Here is a 23,754-nt window from a genome sequence, read left to right on the forward strand (position 1 = left end):
AACCCCATCATAGAGCTTGCCTCTTTCACTGCTGCTGCATACTGGTTTGATATTTTCATTGACCCAGTGTCTCTTTTCCTGTAAGCGTGAGCAAGTTCAAACGCCATTAATAAGTGCTTAAAATACATACATATATTGGGTTGGTTTATGGGCAATGTAAATGGTACAGTCAAAAAGCAAGGAAGAGGCATGACCTGACATTTCTATCAAGGCCTATCATTTCTATCATATATGTGAGGTATGAGCAATGACCATTTACAATAGCAGTAATAGGTGATAATGCAATAACAGGGAATAAGCATTATCATCTGTTGCCGCTGTTGCGAATAGTCACTGTAATTCACCTGAATATGTTTGGAGAGGGCCATGGCTCAGTGGTAGAACATGTGCTTTGCGTGTGGAAGGTCGTGGGTTCAGTCCCCATCACATAAGGAGTCGCTCCTAGTAGGTGTTGGGAAAACTGTTTTGCTGCCTGAGTCCTCTTAGAACTGCTGCCAGTCAGAGTAGACAGTGGAACGCTCCATTAACCTACAATGTGATGGTGTAAAAGGCAGCTTCATATAACTCCATTATTTGCAGTTATCTTTTGGATAACGGTGTTATGAATGTCTACCAGTGAACAACACATGTCATGCATCTGGGCTGTAGACCACAGAAGTGTATGCTACAAAAAATCAGTTTGGGTTGGGTGCTACGATGCCTTCTGTTCAGCTGGCTTTTATAATTTCCTTTCTCCAAGGTTTGTTGCTTTTCTCTCTCAGAGGAAGTCTTATTCTGTAAAATGAAGGAGGTTTTGGAAAGCAGTTGTCGGGTTCAATCCTTAAAGCGTAGTTCTATACAGAGCTGCTCTGGTCCAAGCCCATTGGTATCAGTAACTTGGCATAAGATTGCACTGTTGTTCTCTGAGGTGCCACAAGACTCCTTTGTGCTGCATTCTTTTTGCTGACCTTGGGTCAGTCACAGCTCTCTCAGAGCTCTCTCAGCCTCACCCACCTCACAGGGTGATTGTTGTGGGGATAATAATAACATACTTTGTAAACCACTCTGAGTGGACATTAAGTTGTCCGGAAGGGTGGTATATAAATCAAATGTTGTTGTTGTCGTCATCGTCATCATTATCATCAAAATCAAACTAGCACAGATCCTGCTCTAGAAAAAAAATCATAATAAAATATCCTAAAAACACAGTATAACAATTGAAATTTATTAAAAACAGTTTGTATCTTATGGAAACGAGCTGTAATCTTGATAACCTTACTTGTCCCTTTAGTCAAACGAAAGGTCATTGATGTGTATGGGCTCAGTGGAGTGGGCATCCTGGCTTTCCCTGGAGTTGACTTTGAGTTTGTTTTTCTCCTTCTCAGCACAGAATAATTCTTTTCCTGTTCTGGTCCCTATATTGAGGAAGATCATCAGCCAAGTGAAGCTGACACTAATTAGCTTCTTATACTGTAAATTCTTGGCAACACAAAGAAGTCTGCCAGGGATCCCGTTGAGCAGTGCTTGGCGAGAGGCCATAAAAGTCAGTTCCTGCTTCTTCCATTAGTGTCTGTTATGGTCCTGGGCACAGGTGTCTGTTAATCTGGAGTGTCTGGCATTGAGAAGGGGGCTTCTGCCCTTTGCCCTTTTCCTCCTGTCTTCATTCAGCTGAGGAGGACTCTCTCCTGGAAACGCAAGTGAAGAGTTTTGACTAATTCAATGTTGCGGAGATCAGGTCCATTACTGGAACCTGGATTTTTTTGGATTATTGTGACTCATTTCCTCTTCAGATAAGTGAGAGGTTAAATTAGCACATGCATCTTATTTTAGTTGCTCCTGTTATTATGGGAAAATCGAATGGATCAGTATTGTTCAGCTGTGGCCATAGCGCAACTGAGAATGGTTCTTGCCTCAACGCTAATGAAGTCTCTACTGTTGAAAGAATATATAAGAAAATCACAGGCCTTTGTTTCAATTTTCAGAGCAGTGGAAAAAGTTCTGTGCTGGAAAGTCTGGTGGGGCGAGATCTGCTCCCAAGAGGTACGGGGATTGTCACCCGGCGACCCCTCATTCTGCAGCTGGTGCATGTGTCAGCTGAGGATCGTCGGAAGACAGCTGGAGATGAAAATGGTAAGAGAGGATTGGGTGGATAAAGTAGATGTATTTTCATTAAATAAGATAATATCAAAGTGTGGGAAATATGGAAATAATATACAAATTCAGAAACCCTAGATTATGATCCAGAGGAGTTAGCCGTGTTAGTCTGTAGTAGCGAAATCAAAAAGAGTCCAGTAGCACCCTTAAGACTAACCAATTTTATTGTAGCATAAGCTTTCGAGAATCACAGTTCTCTTCGTCAGATTCTCGAAAGCTTATGCTACAATAAAATTGGTTAGTCTTAAAGGTGCTACTGGACTCTTTTTGATTTCCCTAGATTATGAGTTTTTCTGCAGTTGAAACACAATTGTATTTGTTTATCTAGATTGAGAACTTATTTTGTTGTTGACATTTTCTTTAAACTTATTTAGGCAGTGGATTTTAAGGGATATTTTAACATATTGTAATTCATCTGGCTTTGTCAGCTGGTTTTTTTTTCCTATTTAAAATCCTTAACATTTGCAATCAACTTTCTAGTAATAAAAAAGAAAACGGTAAGGGTTGTCAGTGGGATTTGATCCTTAAGGAAGTAGCTGATCATGTATCATTCTTGTAAAGCCCAGCCGAGTGAGGAAATGGCCAGCGTTAGTTTTAAAACAACTGAGCTCTGTCCTGCCCAGTGTCCTTTTGGCATTTTTCTTTATGCACATCCTGGTGACAGTGTGGCTGACATGCCTGGACAGTCCTCCTGGACAGTGTGTGTTGTGTGATTATTTGAAGTTCCTACTCTTGAAGTTCCTGTTACTAGTTAGGTTTAAGTGTCTTTTTTTTGGAACACTGAATTCTGCGAACAGTGAATGAAGAAGTCTAGATCCTTGCCATCTTTGTATGTAGTATTTTCACCTGCTTATAACAGATCCCACTGAACAACGAAGTAAAACGTGGGATCCCTTTGTAAATCTTAAGGCTTTAGAAACTATGTTGGAAATGCTTGTTGCATTTGCCTTGGATCATTTGAAAAGAGATTTTTCACAGAAAATCCAATAGGACCTGTTCTTTTTACGGGGAGCTGTGGGAATCTTATTAAATATGCTCCTCCAGAACATTTTTCAATAACAACTGGGACTTGGGGAATTGTCTGTTTTTTGATAATGCTGCTTTCCTTGGGTTTACCTCCCCCTCCCCCTCTTTCAACAATTATAAAGAAAAATGCATCTGAATCAAGTTGTTTCTCAGGCTGGCTAAATATCCTTAAAGCACCCACGGTCCGGGTTATTCTGTTTTATATTTGGGGGCATGCTTTTGGAACTCAGCATGACAGGAGTAGAATGCAAGATTGCCTGTAACAGTTTCTTTTTCTGCAACTGAAGGAGAATTTGGGTCTTAGTCATGTATTTTTCACTGTCTTTCCATATTGCCCTGATGAAAATTTAAGCCCGAATAAAATCACTGTGTGTATCTTTCACAGTGAAAGTGAAAAAAATACATAAAACTCTACTACAGTTAGTTGTTCAGGTAGCATAAAACACCAGGCAACTTTTCTGGAATTGGGATCTTGAATTAGAACTCTCTTAATTCCACATGTAAAACTCTCCACGTACATATCATGAACATACTTCTAAATCTTGGAACCTTGGACTCCATTGGAGCACAATAAACATTTGCTCTGCATTCAGATCCCATTTCTGCCTTTTCCTCTTTGGGAAGAAATTCTCTATGGTTGTGAGTCCTCCTGAAAGTACCTTACAGGAACAGGGTGTGAGCGTACACTCTGCTCCTGAATTCAGCTATACCCAGGAGACAAGTGGGGTCAGTCACCGTGGCTGATAGTGGCAGGACAGCAGTGGCAAGAGAATTGAAATCATGGTTGCTAGGATTCTCCTTTCTGTTATGGAAGCTTCCCTTTTGGCAGGGAAGGTGGCAATTGTATAAGCCTCTTATACTATAGGGATTCTTTTTTCAGGCTCTGCAGCTCTTGCAAAGAATCAGACAGAACCTTTTAAGGTGTAGTTCCCACAGAGTTCCAGTTCTTTTTTCTGGTGTTTTTCCAGAAGGGCAGATGCCACAGGTTGAACAAAGGCAAATTAAGGAGGAGCCATAATCTAATCAAGGGTTGGATCTGCCAGTTAACAGTCTTAACTGATTTGTTAATGGTGGCAGATAAAAGGAAAGGATATTGATTCCATGACTGCAGCAGTAAGGAAATAGCTTTCCCCCTCTCAATTGGTAATAATTCTGAGTTGAATACATGTGCTACTTTTAAAAAAGAAATTAGATTTCTATGTCAAGATAAGCCTAGAATCTGCCCTAACAATTCTGCTCTTAAAACGTTTTGTGGAGATTTACCATATTATATAGTGCAGATTTACCATATTACTTGGATCTACTTTTATACATGGTCATGTACACGTTTTAAAGGTCTTAATGTTTGCGCATTGGCACAACTGATGCGCTTATCTAACCATTCATGAGGCATCCTCTCACCCTGCAAGGCTGCTTACATGACTCTTAGATTCAGATATCACTAAAACTCTAGTTGTTTAGAATCTCCATTTGAAGGTGAAGTACAACCCCCAGTTACAGCACCTCAGACCTCAAATTGAAACACACAGCTGCTATATCGAAGACTACCTGCACCGGCCGGTCCTCAGCATCACGACTCTATCTGAAGGCAGGATGGAGGGGAGTGTGGGCTGGATCCATTCTGATCATGACCAAGCAAGAACTTGTTCACGTTGGGTTGGATTCAGTGGAAGAGTCCACAGGCGGAGTTGGCAGAGTGCATCTTTCCCCACCGTCCCCTTTCCTAAGCAGCCTGCTGAATCTCGCAAAAGGTGATTGGGAGATCCTCATAAGCAAATGTCCTGCTGGTGTGGGTGCTGCAGCCATGAAGGGAATCAAGTCAACTTGCTTCCCTCTCCCTCCTGCACCGATGCTAGGTGCAAACAGAAGTGAGGGGTGGGGAGGCAATTTTACCTCACCTTCCCCCTTGTCTCTGTGTCTTTGGGCACACTTTGCTTGTGAGGCTTTCCTGATTCCCCAGGGAGGAGTTCCGAAGGACACGGCAGGCTGCTTGGAGAAGGCGAAGATTGGGAGAGATCCACTCTGCCAAGTCTTCCTCTGGATCCAGCCCATTTCTTGAATGCAGCCTGGGAAAAGAGAGGACTTGGTGCCACTTGCTGAACGAAGATCATAGCTGACTCTCTGTTTAAACACATGAAGCTGCCTTATATGGAATCAGACCATTGGTCCGTCACGGTCAGTATTGTCTGCTCTGATTGGCAGTAGCTCTCCAGATTCTCAGGCAGAGAGTTTGTCCTTTAGCAGTGACTTTAAGGGACAGGGCTGTTGTTTATTTCCTTATTTTAAATAATTCTGTTGAGGGGTATTTCTCTGAGTTTAGTATGTGTACAAGCTCTGGATAGTCTTGTACTGCTAACTGAACATACTGCATTGGTTATTTTTAAGTTTGTGAAGTTTCCTTGCCATATGCAGACTGGTTGAGCACCCTCTATATTACCCCACTTGTGAGGAGAACAGCTCCGTTGAAGAGGGAGGTCTGGAAAAGATAAGGCGGTGTCTGTAGGGATAAACGTTGCCTAAGGTTATCATCGCACACCCCTTTTTTCTCTTACGCACTTTGACTGTCTGCTGGCTGTTTCGTTTCATCCTCAGGCACAGCCTTGACGTTTGCCGCTGGCCTGGGGATTTCCTAAGGGCCCATTATGTCTCCTCCCAGTGCACAGCTGAGGCAGTTCAAAAGAACAAGAACCTTCTCTGTTGACATGTCAAGCTGCGAGCCCCATTGTGCCTTCTATGAGCTGCTGGCCCTTAAAAGCTGAGCAAAGTGACAGGCACTTTGGCTGTGTCTTCTGCAGCTGCTTCCTGTGGGCTCTCAGACTGACAGGAAATAGCAAGGAGCGTGCTCAGGCTCCCATTTCTTTGGGAGGTGGAATGAGGGAGGAGAGAAAGAGAAAGCAGAAGTCAGGCATAGAGTGTGTGTGGAGAGGCTTGTGAAAACATGTTCCCAATTTCTGATTTCCAAATCACTATGTTTGGGTGGGCTCTTCCTTTCATCTGCTCCCTGTGGAACTCTCCCAGGGATGCATGTGGAGCAAGGCATCTCTTCACTTCTTCATCCTCTGCTCTTGTGAGGGAAAGTGAAAAATTCTGCTCATTCGTTCACAAGTGGTGGGAGATTTGAGAAGGAACACCTGAGCCTGCTTCCAGGGAGAATCCTCAGGAATGATAGAAGTGACATCTGAAACAGTCCATACATTTCATGGGTCTAACTTTTTATCTACAAGTGGATGTGGAATTTTACCACCTGTGATATCTGGCGTTCAGATTAGTGGTTTTGATGGCCAGTTTCCTACCACTCCATTGAGTGAAAGTTGGAAGCTTTTCTCCAGCGTGTGTCTTCCTTCAATGGAAGAGCCATTTAGGTTGAAGGATGGTTGCTTTAGCTGGGGGAACTTCCTCCTGCCTAATACGGCCCAATTGTTTTTATACAGATATAGAGTAACAATCTATAAAAAGTGGGCTTGCAAAGTAAGCGATGATCATGACAACATTGTGTCTCACACCTGTAGCAAAGAGCTCTGTGTTGCACGTCTGCTTTTGCCCTCCTGCTAAAAGCAGATTTTTAAATTTATTTTGAAATGAGAGTCTGTCTGCTAAGCATCTCTTCTTGTCGCCTCTTCTTATGGGGAGGCTGGAAGTGGTATCAGGAACACATTACTACCTGCCTCTTGCTTCGGGAGTTGGAGCAAACTGGAGAAGAATAACAAGAAGTCCAGATAGAAGTCCAGCTAGCTCAAAACACAATATTAATTAAAGCAGTAATGGGGAAACTTTCTTTTAGTGCAGCTCTTTAAATTCAGAATTTAATGCAAGCTAAGACAAGGCGCTTAAGGGGACAAGGGGCACAAGAAGTCAGAGCCTTGGTTAGTGTTTTCATACCATTTTTAGGTTGAATCTGGGAGGTATGTGTATGTGGAGGTAAAGGTAAATTTTGATGGCTCTGGCAGGCTTGTTTATGCTGGCTGGGCCCAGAGATCTTGGCTCTGCAAAGAAGAGGCAGGATGAAAGGGAGAAAACCAGTGTGCAGACAAAACAACCAGTTTCACTCGTCTTAGTTGTCTTTTGAGTCAAAGGCCTGCTTTGGATGAGCTGCTTCTCTGTGTCAGGGTTATGTACAGTGGGAGAACAGCATGGCCCTTGCTCACCTGCCGGTGGTACCTGTGAGGTTACGGAATGTGCTTACATGGATTCTATGCACATAAAAGGGTAACTGATCAGAATGGTTTTGAGATTGTATGTGGATCAACAGCCATGTGGTCATGGCCTTTTCATGTTGCATTTCCTCTCTGTAGGGGGAATGTTAATGTGGCATCCACCACACAGGTGTTTAAGCTGGGAGACTGCACATGCGCACCTAGGGTGTGCTTTCCCACTGTCTGTAGCTTCTATGTGTACAAAACCTTTTCTGATTTTTCTATTTTCTGCCACTGTTTCCTTTTTTAACTCTCTGTTCTTGGGAGAACTGTTCTGATTTACTCAGTTCCTTTCTCTCGATCCAGAAAAATGTGTGTCATCTATTGCCTAACAGTGTTCCTTTGTGTTGGAATACAAGTACTTAAGCTCACTGGAAGAAGCCAAATTGCTAAAAGTAATGATGTGGAGTAATTTACATTGATGAGTATGTTGTCTTTATGCGTTGCACTTTGAACGATGGATTTCCAAGGTAGAATCTAATTGTGTTTTGTTAATGTCTGCTTTTCCACAATTGACTAACATATATATCATGATGCATGTTGCAATAGATGCAGATGTAGTAACAAAAAAAAAAGAATGAAAAATTATCTGGGACCGAAGCAAATCCTGTACAGATTAATAACCAGGCTTTAATGACTTGATGCTGTTTCTTTTTAACTGCAGACCCTGCAACTTGGAAACATTCAAGGCACCTTTCTAAAGGTTTCCCATTCACTTCCTTTCTCCCTGCACAGAATCTGCATGTTCATGGTATTCTAGCCACCAGCTTTTCATCCCACTTTTATTCCTGCCTCCTGGTTTATGCGCACATTCTACATGCTGGCTGTTGTGCTGAGTAGCTTCTTTTGGTGGGCCTGCTGGCTTGGCTTGCTTGGCAGTTTCTTCCTCCTTGCCTTTGTGTCAGATTAGATTGCAATGTGGAGATTTATCTGTTCTCCTTCTCCTTTTTTTTTTTAGTGCTGTAGCGCTTTGTCATAACTTCCCTTGCTCTTTTGTTACTCAGTTCTACATTTAAGTCAGTGGCAGCACAGGTCTCCTGGAAATAACAGAACTAACTAAGAGAGTGACGGATTGCAAAGTAGTAGTCTTCTTGCTTAAATAGTAACTGGCATTGTAGGACTGGAACAACAGTGTAACACGATGGACCTCTAATCAATGGGATTGGAAAAAGTAGTTTATTATTTTTTTTTTATTTATTTACGTCATTTATAGTCCGCCTTTTTCACTGAGACTCAAGGCGGATTACACAGTATGAGGTTAATACAATCAGTATCAAGTACATTTCAATACAATACCATAAGGTAAACGGATACAAGTTTAGTTTAAAAGACATAGCATTAGCAAGGATCCAAGACAGAATAGAAAAAATACTGGAGCAAAACATAATTCTAGGACTAACATTAGACAACATGGAGCACGGGTTGTACATAGGAGTAAATATTTAGAGCAGCAGATAATATATAAGGCAAAAATAGTGATGAAGGCTATGATCCCCAACTCATTAGTGAAGCATCTAAGACCCCCTCCCTACAATACAGCCCTCCCATTTGAGTAAAAAGCCTTTTTGAATAGTTCGGTTTTGCATCATTTATGCAAAGCTGGGAGAGTGGGGGCTCTTCTGAATTCCTCAGGCAGGTCATTCCACAAGGAACATTTGCAGCCCTGCAATTAGAAATTGGATTTGGTGGCTCCCTGGCCTTGCTGTTGCACAAGCACTTGTGAAAAGGACTCTGGTTCTGTCTAAATATCTAGGTGGAGATCAGGACAGAATGCAGATGGTCCCTTTTCCACAGTAGGAATGGCATGGTCTGCACTTCTGTTATCTATTCTCCTGATATTTTTTTTCTTCCTGCTGTTGGGATGAGATGGCAAAGGTGTAGGGGGAAGGGGCTGCAGCAGCATATGTCCTCCTTGCAGGTCTCTTGGCCCCCCTCAAAGTCAGAGTCATTAGAGAATTGGCCCAATGCATGTTTACAGCAGGGCGCCACTAGCCTGTGTATCTCTAGAGAACCCCTATGCTTCTTCTGAAAGAGGTCTCCTTATGCAAGCAAAGGGTGAACCTGCGACTCATAATCTGTGTGAGAAAGGTTACTGAATCCCTGAAAACTGATCTGCTGGGCAAAGCTGTTGAAACTGGTTTGAAGGGCATGAAAATTCCTTCACATTTATAGACTTGGGTTTTCTCAGATACCCGCCCCAGGTTTCCAGAGTCATCTTTGGTGGATTTCTGCTTCTTGAGTTTGCGTTTTTACTCTTTAAAGACTTATACCAGCACACCATTATGTATATGTAATAAAACTTTGCATTTGTAAAATGCAATCCAATATTCAGAAGGCGTGGTATATGCTAGGCACTTGTAAGAGAGATGTCCCGTATTTCAGATGAGGGAAGGCTTTCCTAAGACCAGCGAGTGAGTTTGCGGCTGAGGAGAGTCTTGCTGGGTTGCGGCTCCGTCTCTTAGCCATTGTGATACCCCAGAAAGTTATTGCTAAAAACCCATTATCTATGACTTGGAATAGAAGAGCCGAGCATTCTGGGTAGCAGACGCACACTGGGGTTCCTTTTGTATTCTGAACCGAGTAACACATGATGCGCCTCATCTGACTAAAATTAGCTGTGGCTTAATCCCTTTGGAAAGCCAGCAACTTGAGTTAATCATGGTAAATGTGTTGCCATTGGTTTCAGTAAGGCTTAATCATGACTAGATTGGGCTGGATTGGGGTCAGCATGTGTGAGGATATATACATGATATAGCTAGTGATCAGCAATCAAGAATTAAAATTAACAAATGTAATAAAATAACATGAGCTCCAGGTTTAGAACAAGGGGTTGTTGCTGTGAGCGGTTATAATCAGCAATGAGATATTTAAGTTAGGAAAAAAAGGATGCCAGGCTTATTTAACTGAAGTGGCATAAAATCATCGTTTTCAGTTTTTCAACATGCAGGTTGAGCAAGAGGGTGGGGGTGGGGAAGTTCAAATGGAAAATCGTATTTGAAGCTGAGAATATTGGCTTTGTCCTCCATACTTTTCATTTCCCTTTTCCAGGGGTTGATGCTGAAGAATGGGGGAAGTTTCTTCACACCAAAAACAAGGTATGTTTTCAGATCTCAAGTTCTGATTGCCAGAACTGGCTTCCTTGTGAGTTGTAATTGGCAACTGACTGCAAACCCTGATGTGGATATATTGTCTAACTTGCAGTTAAGTTTCTTTAACCTGTTTTTTTTTTTTTGTGGTACAGAGCCTGTAAATTGCCTGGCTTATATGACATGATCTTCAGAGAGTCTCATAGTATAATGCTTGGAAGGGACAATCCTTATGTAGTCCCATATGGCTCCACAGTCAATCGAGATGCGGAAAAAAAAAGAGAGGCAGAAATGAGTGTACTTGACACAATAAGTGCATGTTAGGAAAAAATGAAAGCATGTGAAATTGTAAATTGCATGCTTTTGTGTGCACTAAACATTGAAGGGAATGTACACCTTCCCCCTCTGCACATTTACATTGTAACCTACAGAATCCTAGTAAGAGTATACCCTCAGAAGAGTGCTGAAGCAAATTAGTTGTGCAGCAGTTTGCATGCTGAGCAGCCCCGCTCCGAGTCCAAGAAGCTTGTGTGGAAGAGATAAAATCAAGATGCATCCAGGGAATCTCTTCAGCATCGAGAAACCCATGCCATGCCGCTGAAATGGGGGCACAAAGCTTGTGCTTCTGAACTTACATATTTAGCATATTTTTTTATCTTGCTTTTCTGACCAATGGGGAACCCAAAGCTGCTTATCAAAAAAGCCAAACTCAATCATTTTAAACAAAATTGAGAGTCAAGAATGAATCAGAAAACAAAAAAGTAACAAAAACATCGTGGGCCAGATTGAGATTCACTGGGTTGGTCCACAAAGACTTGGGAAGAGCCCTTTGGCTCTTATGCTTCAACTTGTGCCACGTTGCCCAGGCTTTAAGTACCTGTAGCAGGAAGGGGAGAAGCACGCTCAGCCATCGTACAAATAGCCAGCAGCTGTCTTCCCACAATTCCTCCTGCTGTCCCCCGCTGTATGTGTAACTGCACAGATAGCAGCTGTTTGCTTGCCTGCCTCTAGTCCCAGGCACCAGAAGATCTCTGACCATTCGAGATGGCTTGGGCCAGTGGGCCGAGCCACATGCCACAGAAGGGGCTCAGCTTTTTCTCTTTAAATTTCAGCTTTACACAGACTTTGATGAAATTAGGCAAGAAATAGAAAATGAAACTGAAAGGATTTCGGGGAATAATAAGGTGAGTGTTGCAATACTACCTGCTTCATACAAGAATAATTATTTGAACGAAGAACTTAGGAAATAGTTCTTCTGTTGTCAATTTAAATCACACCTGCAGAGTCCAGTTTCCCCTATGTATGTATTTGTTCTCTTTTATATATGCTTATGTATTTATATCCCTGTATTTTATGTGATTATGATGTTGTGACCTGCCCTGAGCCTGCTTGCAGGGAGGGTGGTCTAGAAATCTAATAAAGCAAATAAAAAACCAGTCCGCGGAGATATGCATGATGCATCCTTAAGATTCTGCTTGTAAGATCTAAGGTTATATGTTCTTAGACTGGAGACACTCTTCGAAGATGGCTTTATGTCATCTGTGCAAGGCATTGCCTTGTTCTGTAAAGTCTGGCTTTGATGAAAAATTGGGGTAGGCGTGCCTGCCGTGTTTAGTGGAGATGCCAGGAGCTAAGCTCAGAATCAGCTGTGAAACCCTGAACTGAGCATGAATCTGGGTCAGGTTGGATGCCCCAATGTCACAAACTGCCTTTTTAGATGAGGTCATTGAAAAAGGAAAACAAGTGGCAAGAGTTTTAGATTCAACAGTACAATTATATTGAAGTGGCTCTCCCCCCCTCCCCCCAAAGATGCAGCTGAGCAAGTGCTTGGTAGCAATAATGACTTTCCCCCATGAATTTCTAGGGGATCAGCCCAGAGCCTATTCATCTGAAGATTTTTTCACCAAATGTCGTCAACTTAACTCTGGTAGATTTGCCAGGAATGACAAAGGTAAGAGAGAACGGATGCTGTCCTGCAGTTACGAAAAAGTTCTTCTTTGTTATTGATTAAACTGTGTGCAAGGTGACACTTTGTGCTAAGTTGTAGGGGGTTCCCAAATGTTGCTTGGCAAGATTCTGTATGGTCCACCCCCGTCTATATGCTCTGTTCCACTGCATTGCTCTGTGGTGCTCCCCATCCCAGCTGTGGGGTCATTTGGCTTTCTTGTTGACTCTTGGCTATCCCGTCTGAGGTACAGGATCCCTGGCTGGGGAACCAAGCAGCCTGTAGGATTATTCCCCTAAGGAAAAGTGATTGTGTATAGATAGTTCTGAAAAGAAAAAAGTCATCAAACACACTCCAGTCCATTTATGATTGTTTTTTCTCTCAGGTACCAGTGGGTGATCAGCCAAAGGATATCGAGGTTCAGATCCGAGAACTAATCCTTAGATTCATTAGTAACCCCAATTCAATTATTTTAGCAGTCACCGCTGCCAACACAGACATGGCCACTTCTGAGGCACTTAAAATAGCACGGGAGGTGGATCCAGATGGTGAGTAGAAAAAGCTGATTCCTGCTTGTCCGCTGGAACTTTTTTTAGGATAGGTTCTCTTGGCAGCAAGTTAATGTGTTAATATTGTGGGAACACACATTCTAAGAAAATGCACCTCTAGCATTTGAAGGAGGGATATTTTGTTGTTAAAATAGAAGATATCTTAGTGGGTATCTAATTTGAGGCTTTTGGGCTAGAGCCTCTTAAAGAACAGTCCTACGCAGAGCCAGTGTGGTATAGTGGTTAGAGTGTCATATTAGATGTGGGATACTCTTTTTCAAATCCCCGTTCTGCCACATTCTCTTCCTAACCTACTGCACAGGGTGGTTGTGAGGATAAAATGGAGGAGAGGATAGCAGTGTAAGCTGCTTTAGGTCCCCTTTGGGGAGAAAGGCATGGTTCTTAGAATGTAGGTGTTCATCCTGCTATATAAAAGGCTAGCTGTGTTCTAGACAACTCACTTTCTACCCTGGTGCGCCTCCAGAGGGCGCTGCTGTGGAAGGAAGCCCAGGTTGGGATCAGGCGCAGGCAGCAGTGCTGCCCCCCACCTTCACTCGGCCGGGATCAGTCATGGAGGAGGAGGCAGTGCCCACCTGCCTGCCCTCCCCGTGGTATTTTTTCCCCACAGTGGGCTTTGTTACTAGTTTAACCGTATTCATTTTACCTTTGTTTTTCCTTACTGCTTTAGTGATGGATTCCTGCAGCTGCTAACTTTTTGCCTTACGATCTCGCTCATTTCAGAGGCGAAATGCTTCAAAACTCAGCTTGCTGTGTTCCCTTAGCCTTAATCACTTGCATTTTTCTGGCCTTGTGATGAAATCTCACAAAGAATAATGATTTCTGACAGTGATGGTCCCTAAAACTCTAAGAGTTAAATCCTTTGAACCTATTCCTCTAGTGCAGGCCGCAGGGAGCTCCCCCCCCCCCCCCCGCCGAGGGAGCCTGCGTCGCTGCCAACACAAGATCCTTGCTTCAGAAGAAGGTTCTGTGCCAGTGGAATGGATTTACTGGATCCAAAACCCTTTGTGTCTGTACATTGCTAGCCACAGAAAAATGTTTAAATGCCCTCTGATTGAAGAAACTGTACACTGCTCTATACCTGAATACAGTCTAAACAGTCAGTTCCCCTTTTCTTGCCAGGCTTGGCTTGGTGGCAACTTTTTATTTTCTCCCTTCCTTTTTTTAACTTTTTGGATAGCTGCTTCCTAGGCTGGGCAAGTTAATGCATGACTGTTAGTATAATGTAAAATGCATTTCATTGTAATGGCCATTAATATGGTGGTGGAGAGTGTCCTCAAGTTAGAGTTGACTTATGGCGACCCCTGGTGAGGTTTTCATGGCAAGAAACAAACAGTAATGGTTTGCCATTGCCTGCCTCTGCAACCCTGGTCTTCCTTGGAAGTCTCCCATCCAATTACTAACCAAGGCCAACCCTGCTTAGCTTCTGAGATCTGACGAGATCAGGCTCACCTGGGTTATGCAGGTCAGGGCTACCATTAATGTAATGAAATGTAAAATGACAGTTTTCCTGCCACTCTGATAGGGCGGCGCACCCTCGCTGTTATCACCAAGCTGGATCTGATGGATGCTGGTACTGATGCTATGGATGTCCTTATGGGGAGAGTGATCCCTGTTAAGCTTGGCATCATTGGCGTGGTGAATAGGTGAGTATGGGGGCAGCCCAAGAACTTGTGTGTGTGTTTTAAGACATTCCTTCACTGCTATACAGCCGTTCATTCCCATTGTCCTGCAGAGGGGAGCAGAAACACTGCAGTTGCTACATTGATTCTCAAATCTCTGGTCCTGTTCCTGCATAACTTTTAACTGGTGTTTTTTCAGGGCTGAAACAATTTGGTGATGGGCTATGGCTCAGTGGTAGAGCATCTGCTTTGCATGCAGATGGTCCCAAGTTCAACCCTCAGTGTTTCTTCGTACAAGGATCAGATAAAGATCTCTGCCTGAGATGTCCAGTCAGAATGGGTAATCCTGACCTTGGTAGACCAATGGTTTGACCCAGTAGAAGGCAGCTTCACATCATGACTTGAAAGGCATAGTTGTATTGTGGCTACCCACATGGCTGGCAGAAGATTGGCTGGGAGGGAGGAGTTAAATGGGTTAATAATGGCTAGTGCCTGATGACAACTGATAAAGTGAAATAGAAAATGTTTAATTAGAACTGTATTAATATTTGGTAACTTTCTCTCCAACTTCAGGAGTCAATTAGACATTAACAATAAGAAGAGTGTGGTTGATTCAATTCGTGATGAATATGCTTTTCTCCAGAAGAAGTATCCATCTCTAGCCAACCGGAATGGAACAAAGTACCTTGCCAGGACTCTCAATAGGTGTGAGGAATTAATTGCTTTGATCCTGAACTGTAAGTTCAGGTTTTTCTCCTGTTGTGTCTGTATGTTGATCTGTCTTTTTCTGGCCCATCCAAATTATATGCTGTTCTCTGTCGCTGCTGGTGATGCAGATGCTCTTGGAAATAATCAGGAAGAATGGCCACCTCAGTTGCGCTTTTCTTTTTTGGCAAAATGCTCAAGGAAGTGGCTCTACAGCTTTGTCTTTTTAGGATTTCATAACCTATGCATAATAATATCCACTAAGTACAGCCAGTTTTCTTTCTGTAAATAGAAATGAACATGATGCAGAAAACAACCCCAGAACAATTACATTTCCATTTTTTTCCTGAGAATCCAAGGGGGTTTAAGGGACCAGATGAGTTGCCACTAAGGGTGTATGATTCAGGATTCTGATTTGGAAAAAACACCCAAATTGGACCCGATTTGGAAAGATTCGGGATTCCTGAATCTAGACCAGCATTGCTGGCCTAATTTGGAAATACCGAATCAAAGCTTTCCAAAGCGATTCAGATTGCTTCAGAAAACTTCGGGTCAAGAGGAAGCATTTGCAAACAGCCAGAAAAGTGCTGCTTGTTTTCAAACTTCCTGCCCCGCTGCTTGCTTTCCCCATGGGAGAGAGGAGAAGCAAGTGGCAGGGCATTTGGAAGTTAAAGCCCAACACTGCTTGCTTCAGCTGACAGGTGGGGCAGCCTGCTCCCTGTCTGTCAGCTGAAGCAAGCGGTGTAGGGTTTGAAACTTCGAGTGCCCTGCTGCTTACCTCATCCAATGATAGGGGGACGAGGCAGGAAGTTTGAACGCAATACTTTTCTTGCTGCTTTCAAGTGGCAAGAAAAGTATTGCTTTCTGGTGTGCTCCAAATCTTTATGTAGCATACCAAAGCGGATCAATAAGTGATTTCAGCCACTTTGGAAATAGCTTATTTCTGACTCTTTTTCCCACTTTGGAAATTCTGAAGCAGGAAACCCGAATCTTTTTTTCTTGCACACTCCTAGTTGCCACCTGCTGACTCTGGCATTTATTTTGCAATGAATCTCATTTGGACATTGTAAAGGGGTAGTTATGTCCATCTGTCTTAGTAAAATAAAACAAAAATCTAGTAGCACTTTAAAGACACCAGTCTTTATTTCTGTATGAGCTTTTAGGGGTCACAGCCCTCTTTGTCACGTAGATATGTGATGGAAATCCATGCTGGGGAATTTTGTGGGGCAGATTGGGTGGGGTGGGGTAGGCTCAAGGCTTAATGTGAATTACACCATGAGCCTTTCAAGTGTGAATCTTAGTGTAAGGAGGAAAGGGAGGAGTTGATGCAAAAACGGTAGGTCATAAATCTAAAAAGGTAGATCATTTACAGGTAGATCATTTACACATATGGGATGATGAGGGAGGTGAGAGGAGCAAACAGAAGCAATACTTAAAGCAAAAAAAACCCACCTGATATTGTTACAAGGTTGTAATTGATCAAATGTACAAATTTGTAAAATTTACACAGAGATAGTAGTGACTGAGGAAATCCAAATCTCTCTTTAAGCCAGGTGACGTGTAATGTTTAATTTTTTTGATAAATTCTAATTCAGCTCTTTCATGTTCTATGTTACTTTTGAAGCTTTTTTTGGTAGAACAGTGACTTTAGGTCTGTAGTAGTATGTCCAGGGAGATTAAAATGCACCCCTCCAGTCCAGTTTCTGAGTATTGTCACAACATGTTACAGAGTCTCTGTACATTAGATGAATTACACGAGGACTCTTAAGTGAAGGGTGACACAACGTTAGCTGGGAAGCCAAGTTTTAAAAGATGGATTGGAAGGGTTTGTCCATTTCCCCTCTACACAATGAGCAAAGATCCCTGCTCAGAGGGTTTGTTTATTTCCTGTTCGCCTCCTAGAAGGGGAGGTGAAACTGACAGAGCCCTGGGGGAGGCAAAGAGGAAATAAGCAAACAGTCTGCGCCTGGATCTTTGTAACTCTTTAGAAAGGGGAAATTGACAAAGCCTTCTGATCAGTCTTTTAAAACTTGGCTTCCCAGCTAATGTTGTATCTCCCTTCACTTGAGCATCATCGTGTAAGAGATCTCATGTAGAGACTCACAGACTTCTAAATATCACAAATTATGGTGTTTTCAGTGTGCAAATATGAAGACTAACGTAGCAATGGAAATTATGAGTAATTAGGGGAATTAAGTGATGACTCCAAGCTTGTGCTTTCCTAGTTATGGTTCCAACCATAATTTAGCATCACCCTACTTAAAAGCTCTCTGACTTTCCAAAATAACTATAAGTCAGTTGTGTATATTGTCAAGCAAACAGCACGAGTACAGAATCATGCTGCTTTTTAAAACACACAAGCTCTAAATCCATAATAAGGTACTGCTTAGTTTCATTTGCTTAGGTGAAAATAAATGGTTGTTTAATAATTGAGCTTATTTGTATTGGTCACATTCTCCTTCTGAATTAATGGTTTGTCCTGAAATTCTGCTGCTAGGCTCCTTATGCATCACATCCGGGATTGCTTGCCGGAACTGAAGACCAGAATCAATGTCTTAGCTGCGCAATACCAGTCTCTGCTCAACAGCTATGGGGAACCAGTTGATGACAAGAGTGCCACATTATTGCAGCTTATTACCAAATTTGCCACTGAATATTGCAACACCATTGAAGGGACAGCAAAGTACATCGAGACTTCAGAACTGTAAGTGTGAGCTCTGTTTTGGAGTCTGGTTGTCTCAGAGATGCAATTTTAATTGTATGTATGCAGTCAGAAAATGTATATGCTGCTTCTCCATAGGTATGCTCGAGATGGTTCACATGGTAAAACACAATACAATTATAAAAACAGCATAAAAATCATTACAATGGACCATTAAAAACTCAGTCATAAAAAGTTGTATTCTACGATTGAACTCTGCTGTCTCCTATAACTCAAATAAGGTCAAGTATTGAAAGCATTATTCTCAGCCTGTATCAGTGCCGCATAGTGATTACAGTGTCAGACTAGGATCTGGGAAACCCACATTTGAATCCCCACTGGGCCATGGGAGCTTACTGGATGACCTTGGGCCACTTTTACACTCTAACCTACCTCCCAGGGTTGTTGTGAGGATAAATGGAAAAGAGGAGAATGACGCAAGTTACTTTGGATCCCCACTAGGGGAAAAGGTAGGGTATATATGAAGTAAATAATTTTTTTTCTTCATGTACTCCTGATCACATTTTTTCTTTTTCTTCTCCAGTTGCGGTGGAGCTAGAATTTGCTACATTTTTCATGAGACCTTTGGGCGCACCTTAGAGTCTGTTGATCCACTTGGTGGCCTTAACACCATCGACATCTTGACGGCCATTAGAAATGCTACTGTAGGTATTATCCTTCTTTATATTATGATGTTGCATCCCTTATTTAACCTGTTCTCTGTAGCAAGTTTGCATTACTTGTAGGACATATAAGGGCACACACCACCTGGTGAATGCTTGTGACTTCTGCTACAATGAAATTAAAAACTAAGCTGCTTTCTCTTGGCTTGGACAGGGCCCTCGTCCCGCCTTGTTTGTGCCTGAAGTTTCATTTGAACTGCTGGTAAAAAGGCAAATCAAGCGCTTGGAAGAGCCCAGCTTGCGGTGCGTGGAGCTTGTTCACGAAGAAATGCAGAGGATCATTCAGCATTGTAGCAATTATAGTACACAGGTAAGAACGCTGGCGACTGTGGGCAGAATTGTTGCAGAGAGCGAAAATCAGGTGGAAAACAGGAAAAGCAAGTTGGGATTGTCCACGTAGTGCATTCTCATACTTGTGTGTATCCTCCAATCCCTGGGATAAGAACCTCTTCTTTCTCTGGGCCAAATACGACAGCTTCTGAATTGGCAGCCACCTCACCTCTCAGCCGCACCCTTGAGTACTGTTGCAGGGGCGTACATGTCTTCTCACGCATAAACAGTCAGGTATGCAGGAATACAAGCATTCACTTTGTCTTGCTGGCATATGTTCGCATGTGCAAACTTGCTGGTACATGAACTCCTTGCTTTCTTCAGTTTGGGGTTTTGCAGAGCAATGATTCAAATTATATTTGAATGGAAAAGGAAGGACATCATTTTCTATATTCTTTCATCTTCCACCCAAAATTCCATCTGGGTTTGCATCCCAGGAACCACACACTTTGCAGTACTGGTGGCAATGAAAAGGGTGAAGAGGGCCATATTGCAGTAGGGGCAATACTTTTGATTTCCCATCATGTAGTTGTGTGTGTCGAGGGAAGGTACTAGCATTATGGAAGTTGTCTGGGTAACGAGACTGTCTTACAAGAGCTCCGGGCTGTAGGCCTTGGTGCTGTAGTATGCAGCCGGGACTTGTTAGTGAAGTCAGTCTCGACAGTGATACTGTTGATAGGGGAGAGCCTTCCAGGACCTGTGAGTGACGATCTCCCCGTTTCTGAGCAGAACTCCTGAAGTACCGTCACCAAAACACGTGACTAAACTCCACTGAACTCTGAAGGGGTGATTTGCCTTATAGGTACTGGGTACTGTTCTTCACCCTCCCCTCCTGTATATCTCATTTCCACCTGCAGCCTCAGCTGCTTGTGAGAAAGGCCCATGGGAAAGCTATGATGTGTGTGATTGGTTCTAGCCTGCAGTCCGGGGGTGGGGGGCACGCAGGGGGCAGGTTCCCCGACCAATGAAATTCCCTTCCATTTCAGTCTGAACCGCTCAAAGGATATAGCTCCACATGGGCAAGGTATGTTCTTGCCCCACTTCTGTCTGAGGTTGGGAAAGGAACTCCAATACCAAATAGTTCTCTAGGCAGTCTGACTCTGAGACAGACTCTTAAAATCTCTGATGGATTAGGGGGATGCATTTTTGCAATGCTCTCCCGCTCAGAATTCCTCGGTAACATTCAGACCTCTGGTAGCAGCAGGGATTCTGAACCCTCACTCTCTTTAAGTACTCTGTGCTCATAGAATCTACATTCCAGAACGCTCCGCTGTGGGCACGGGAGGGCCAGGCGAGCCTCTCCCACTGTGCGCGTTGTTTGCCTCTTGGAATGATGCAAGTCTGTTGACTGTTCATTCAAGCTGACCAGCTTACTCCATTTTGTCTTTCAGTTGTAGGGAAAAAAAACCTCTTTATTTGTCTTGCTTTGTTCAGGAATTGCTGAGGTTTCCGAAGCTCCACGACGCCATAGTTGAAGTTGTGACCAGTCTCTTGCGTCGGAGGTTACCAGTAACAAACGAAATGGTAATTTTATTCGAGTCCGATGCTATTTGCAGTTGTGCATTCCTTGTAACACAGCATGCAACTAGTTAAACCCAAGAGAACTGGAGTATTGGTGGAAGCGATTTGAAGGGGCTGGTGCTTACCAACTTGGGCCTAGTGGGGCTGGTGGAGGTGATTTGAGTTGGTAATTTAAACAGATCTGCATCCCAGTCCAGTTGTGTGGATTTTCACAGGGTGAAGGAGCAGCTTCCTTTATAGGAGAAGCTCAGTTGCAGCTTGGAAGGGTTTGACCCCCCCCCCCCCGCCATTTGTGAACAAAACTCCAAATAAAATTGGGGTTTCCTCTTTGCTCTTATATTGCTGTGGTCAGGTAGCCCTGCAAATATGCAAAGTCAAGTGGGAAACCTGAGAGAATCACATGCTACCCCCGCCCCCAACCAGCTCGCTGGGTCCCTCCTTGCTGGCTCCCACTCCCCAGCCAGTCTCTCTCACTGCTGCTCCATAGCTCGTGGGTGTGGGGGTGGCTCCCTCCCCTGCCCACCTGCCTCTGTTGCTGTGGCTCTTGCAATGGCTGGGGGGATGGTTCCATCCTGACCTGCCTGTATTGCTGCCCTTCCGCAGCTCACAGAGCTACAGTCCCTGCTGGTCCATCCAGTCCCGTCTGCATGAATACTACCTCTTTAACTCACAATAGATGGTTCCCACTCTTCCTCCACCTGTCCCTCTTTGGGAGGGGTTAACCCCCCTCCTTTTTTAAAGTGTTCAGATTTTTCTGCAAATCTGGGGAAGGGGGCAAGCTTATAGAAACACTTGTTTTCTCTTTACACCTCCCTGATCCATGGCTTTTAAGTATTTGCAGATGGTGCCATATTGAGAATTAGCTATATTGGTATTTTGATTGCCATGTTTCCTTCCTGTGGTTATTGTATACTTTGGACTTAGGAGGTGTAGGCGTAGCATAGTGTAGTGGATAGAATGTTGACCTTGGTTGAGGGGAGCTTGGATTCACGTGCCTTCTGACCCATCAGTGGTCTTGGTGAACTTACTGTACAACTACCTAGCCCACTTCACAAGGTTGTTGGATTAAAATGGCAGGATTCAAGTGATAGGGTTGTCATTTAACCTTCTTTCAAGAATCTTACCTAGTCATAAAACATTTGTATGTCCTTGGTAGTTGTTTTGTCTCTGTCTCTGTCGTGAGGCTGTCCTTTCCCCAAGGAGCTCAGAGGCGGCATGCACCATTCTTCTTTCTTCTGTTTTATCCTCACATGAGCCCTCTCGGGCATGTTCGGTGGTGTGGAAATGACTTTATCAACATCAAAACGATTGTCTGTCTCATAGGTTCATAATTTGGTAGCCATTGAGCTGGCCTATATCAATACTAAACATCCTGACTTCGCTGATGCCTGTGGCCTGATGAACAACAACATAGAGGTAAGGAAGGGAATCCATCCTCTTAAGTGCTTCTCAGATTACAGAAAATGGAATCAAAATATTAATTATGGAAGGATCTGCCATCTTGTGCACAGGCATTATTTTGTAGTCTTCGTCCATTGAAAGCTGTTGGCTCTGGAAGGGTATCAGCAAAAAGAACGACCACTTTTCTTGGACCAGGTCCAGTCTGGGGGGGTGGTCTCCCTCCCCCAGGCAATGACCAATCCTAGATCTTTTCACAAGCAGGTCAGGCTGGTGGGGCCCATCCTTATCTCCAGTATCCACACCGGTAGGGCTGCCTTTGAATGAAGACTAGTCAGTTGTATGCTTTTTGAGGACCAGATGGACGAAAGCGTCCAACCGATACAGTGTTCTTTTTGACAGACGTTTCCCTTCTTCTCTCCTAATGTTACCTTTCATTTCTTGTCTGTTCCTCTTGGAAGCTCTTTTCCCTCCTTTGCCTCTAAATAATCGGGGCCTAAAATGACCGGGCTGTCAGTCCCACAGCCATAATTAAGTGTTCTCTTTTATCTTAATGAAACTTTTAGAAGTGGAAATGTGAGTTGAGTTTGAAGGATTTTGGTTACAGGAATTGCTCTTGTGTGATGGGTGCTCCCTGTAGACACAAAGATGATGCTTCCTGATCCTTTTCTCAAGCACATCCAGCTCCATTGTGGTGGAAGCATGCCAGGACTGGCTCCTTGGTTTGTGGGGGAAAGGAAGTAGTGCCATGAAATTCATCAATAGATGGCATTTCATCCATAGGCAGCACATTGGACATCAGCTGCAGTAGGGCAATGGTTGTCTGGACAGTACAAAACAGCAGGGATATCTCTTTTCCCAATACGCTTGTTTTTCCCAGTCAAACTGATGTGCTGATGCTGCCCCCACAACTAATATGAAAGCTCATTTAGATACATAAAATTCTATAGAAAAAAAAGAAACAAACTTTTGGAAACAGCTGCCTCCATCCTAGGGGGATGCTTGGCTTGAAGCCTCTTAAGGTTTTGTTCAACCTTCCCACATTTTGTGATTGGGCCCAGCCCCCCCCCCTCCGTAGCAGCCATTTTGTTGTGGTGGCTACCACTTGTTATCAGAATTCCAGACACTGGTCATCTTGATTCTTTCAGGATGTTTCCAAGTGAGCTGCAAGTCCCCATGCTGGCATGCGCGAGGTCACAACTTCCTTCTCTTCTGGGTATTTCCAGTATTTACTTGAATGTTCAGTCCTCTTGGTCTAACCTAGGTGGAGCGTGATCAGTCTATATCATACCATACCAGTATTATCTTAAGAAGCATGGGGCGGGGGGTGGGTGGGAACAAGACCTGGTGCTTTTGTCCTTTGTAGAGCATGAATCCTCTAGACAGCATAGTGGAACTGAATGAGTGTTGGTGACTTTGTGGTCACGTCAGAAGTGCCATTCCTTGCAATTCAGCTCATTGTCTCTGAAGTGGAAAAGCTTGTTGCTGAATGATGCATAATCTCAAGGCTATTGTGGGCTTGTTCTTTGTTCGAAGGAGCAGAGGCGGAACAGGCTGGCCAGAGAGGTATCCTCTGCTGTGTCTCGAGACAAGGTGAGTTGTGTGCTGATGTGTTTCTTTTTCTTTTAAATGAAAGTAAAGGGGCATTTAGAATTAATCACTTAAAACCAGGCAGGGCTTAGTATTGCAGTAACGATAAAAAAACCCCACTTCCTCATACAGGAGAGTCTAAAGAGCTGTCTCCTATATGCGCACCATCCTCCCATACAAATCAAAGAGACTGTGGTTAAAAACGAAACTGAAGACCAAATTTGATGTCCTTTTCTGCCCTTCTCGCCTTCTTTA

The 23,754-nt window shown here is 43.4% G+C and overlaps 1 protein-coding gene across 6 annotated transcripts in view; it reads left to right on the plus strand.

Moving 5' to 3' along the window:
* Window positions 1-23,754, plus strand: part of DNM1L (dynamin 1 like) — a 43,982-nt gene that overhangs the window by 11,679 nt on the left and 8,549 nt on the right. For 2 of the 6 annotated variants that reach the window (XM_054988243.1, XM_054988244.1), the window contains exons 2-15: window positions 1,962-2,109; window positions 8,017-8,055; window positions 10,401-10,447; window positions 11,551-11,622; window positions 12,303-12,389; window positions 12,769-12,931; window positions 14,475-14,595; window positions 15,145-15,276; window positions 17,774-17,980; window positions 18,522-18,642; window positions 18,815-18,970; window positions 20,425-20,514; window positions 21,835-21,927; window positions 23,446-23,502. In XM_054988243.1, coding sequence (XP_054844218.1) covers window positions 1,962-2,109; window positions 8,017-8,055; window positions 10,401-10,447; window positions 11,551-11,622; window positions 12,303-12,389; window positions 12,769-12,931; window positions 14,475-14,595; window positions 15,145-15,276; window positions 17,774-17,980; window positions 18,522-18,642; window positions 18,815-18,970; window positions 20,425-20,514; window positions 21,835-21,927; window positions 23,446-23,502 — 1,533 coding nt within the window. The remainder of the gene's footprint in view (window positions 1-1,961; window positions 2,110-8,016; window positions 8,056-10,400; window positions 10,448-11,550; window positions 11,623-12,302; window positions 12,390-12,768; window positions 12,932-14,474; window positions 14,596-15,144; window positions 15,277-17,773; window positions 17,981-18,521; window positions 18,643-18,814; window positions 18,971-20,424; window positions 20,515-21,834; window positions 21,928-23,445; window positions 23,503-23,754) is intronic. The other 4 variants (XM_054988239.1, XM_054988241.1, XM_054988240.1 and 1 more) reach the window with 2 other exon arrangements.

Source organism: Eublepharis macularius, chromosome 9 (genome assembly GCF_028583425.1).
Source record: "Eublepharis macularius isolate TG4126 chromosome 9, MPM_Emac_v1.0, whole genome shotgun sequence".
Lineage (NCBI taxonomy): Eukaryota > Metazoa > Chordata > Lepidosauria > Squamata > Eublepharidae > Eublepharis > Eublepharis macularius.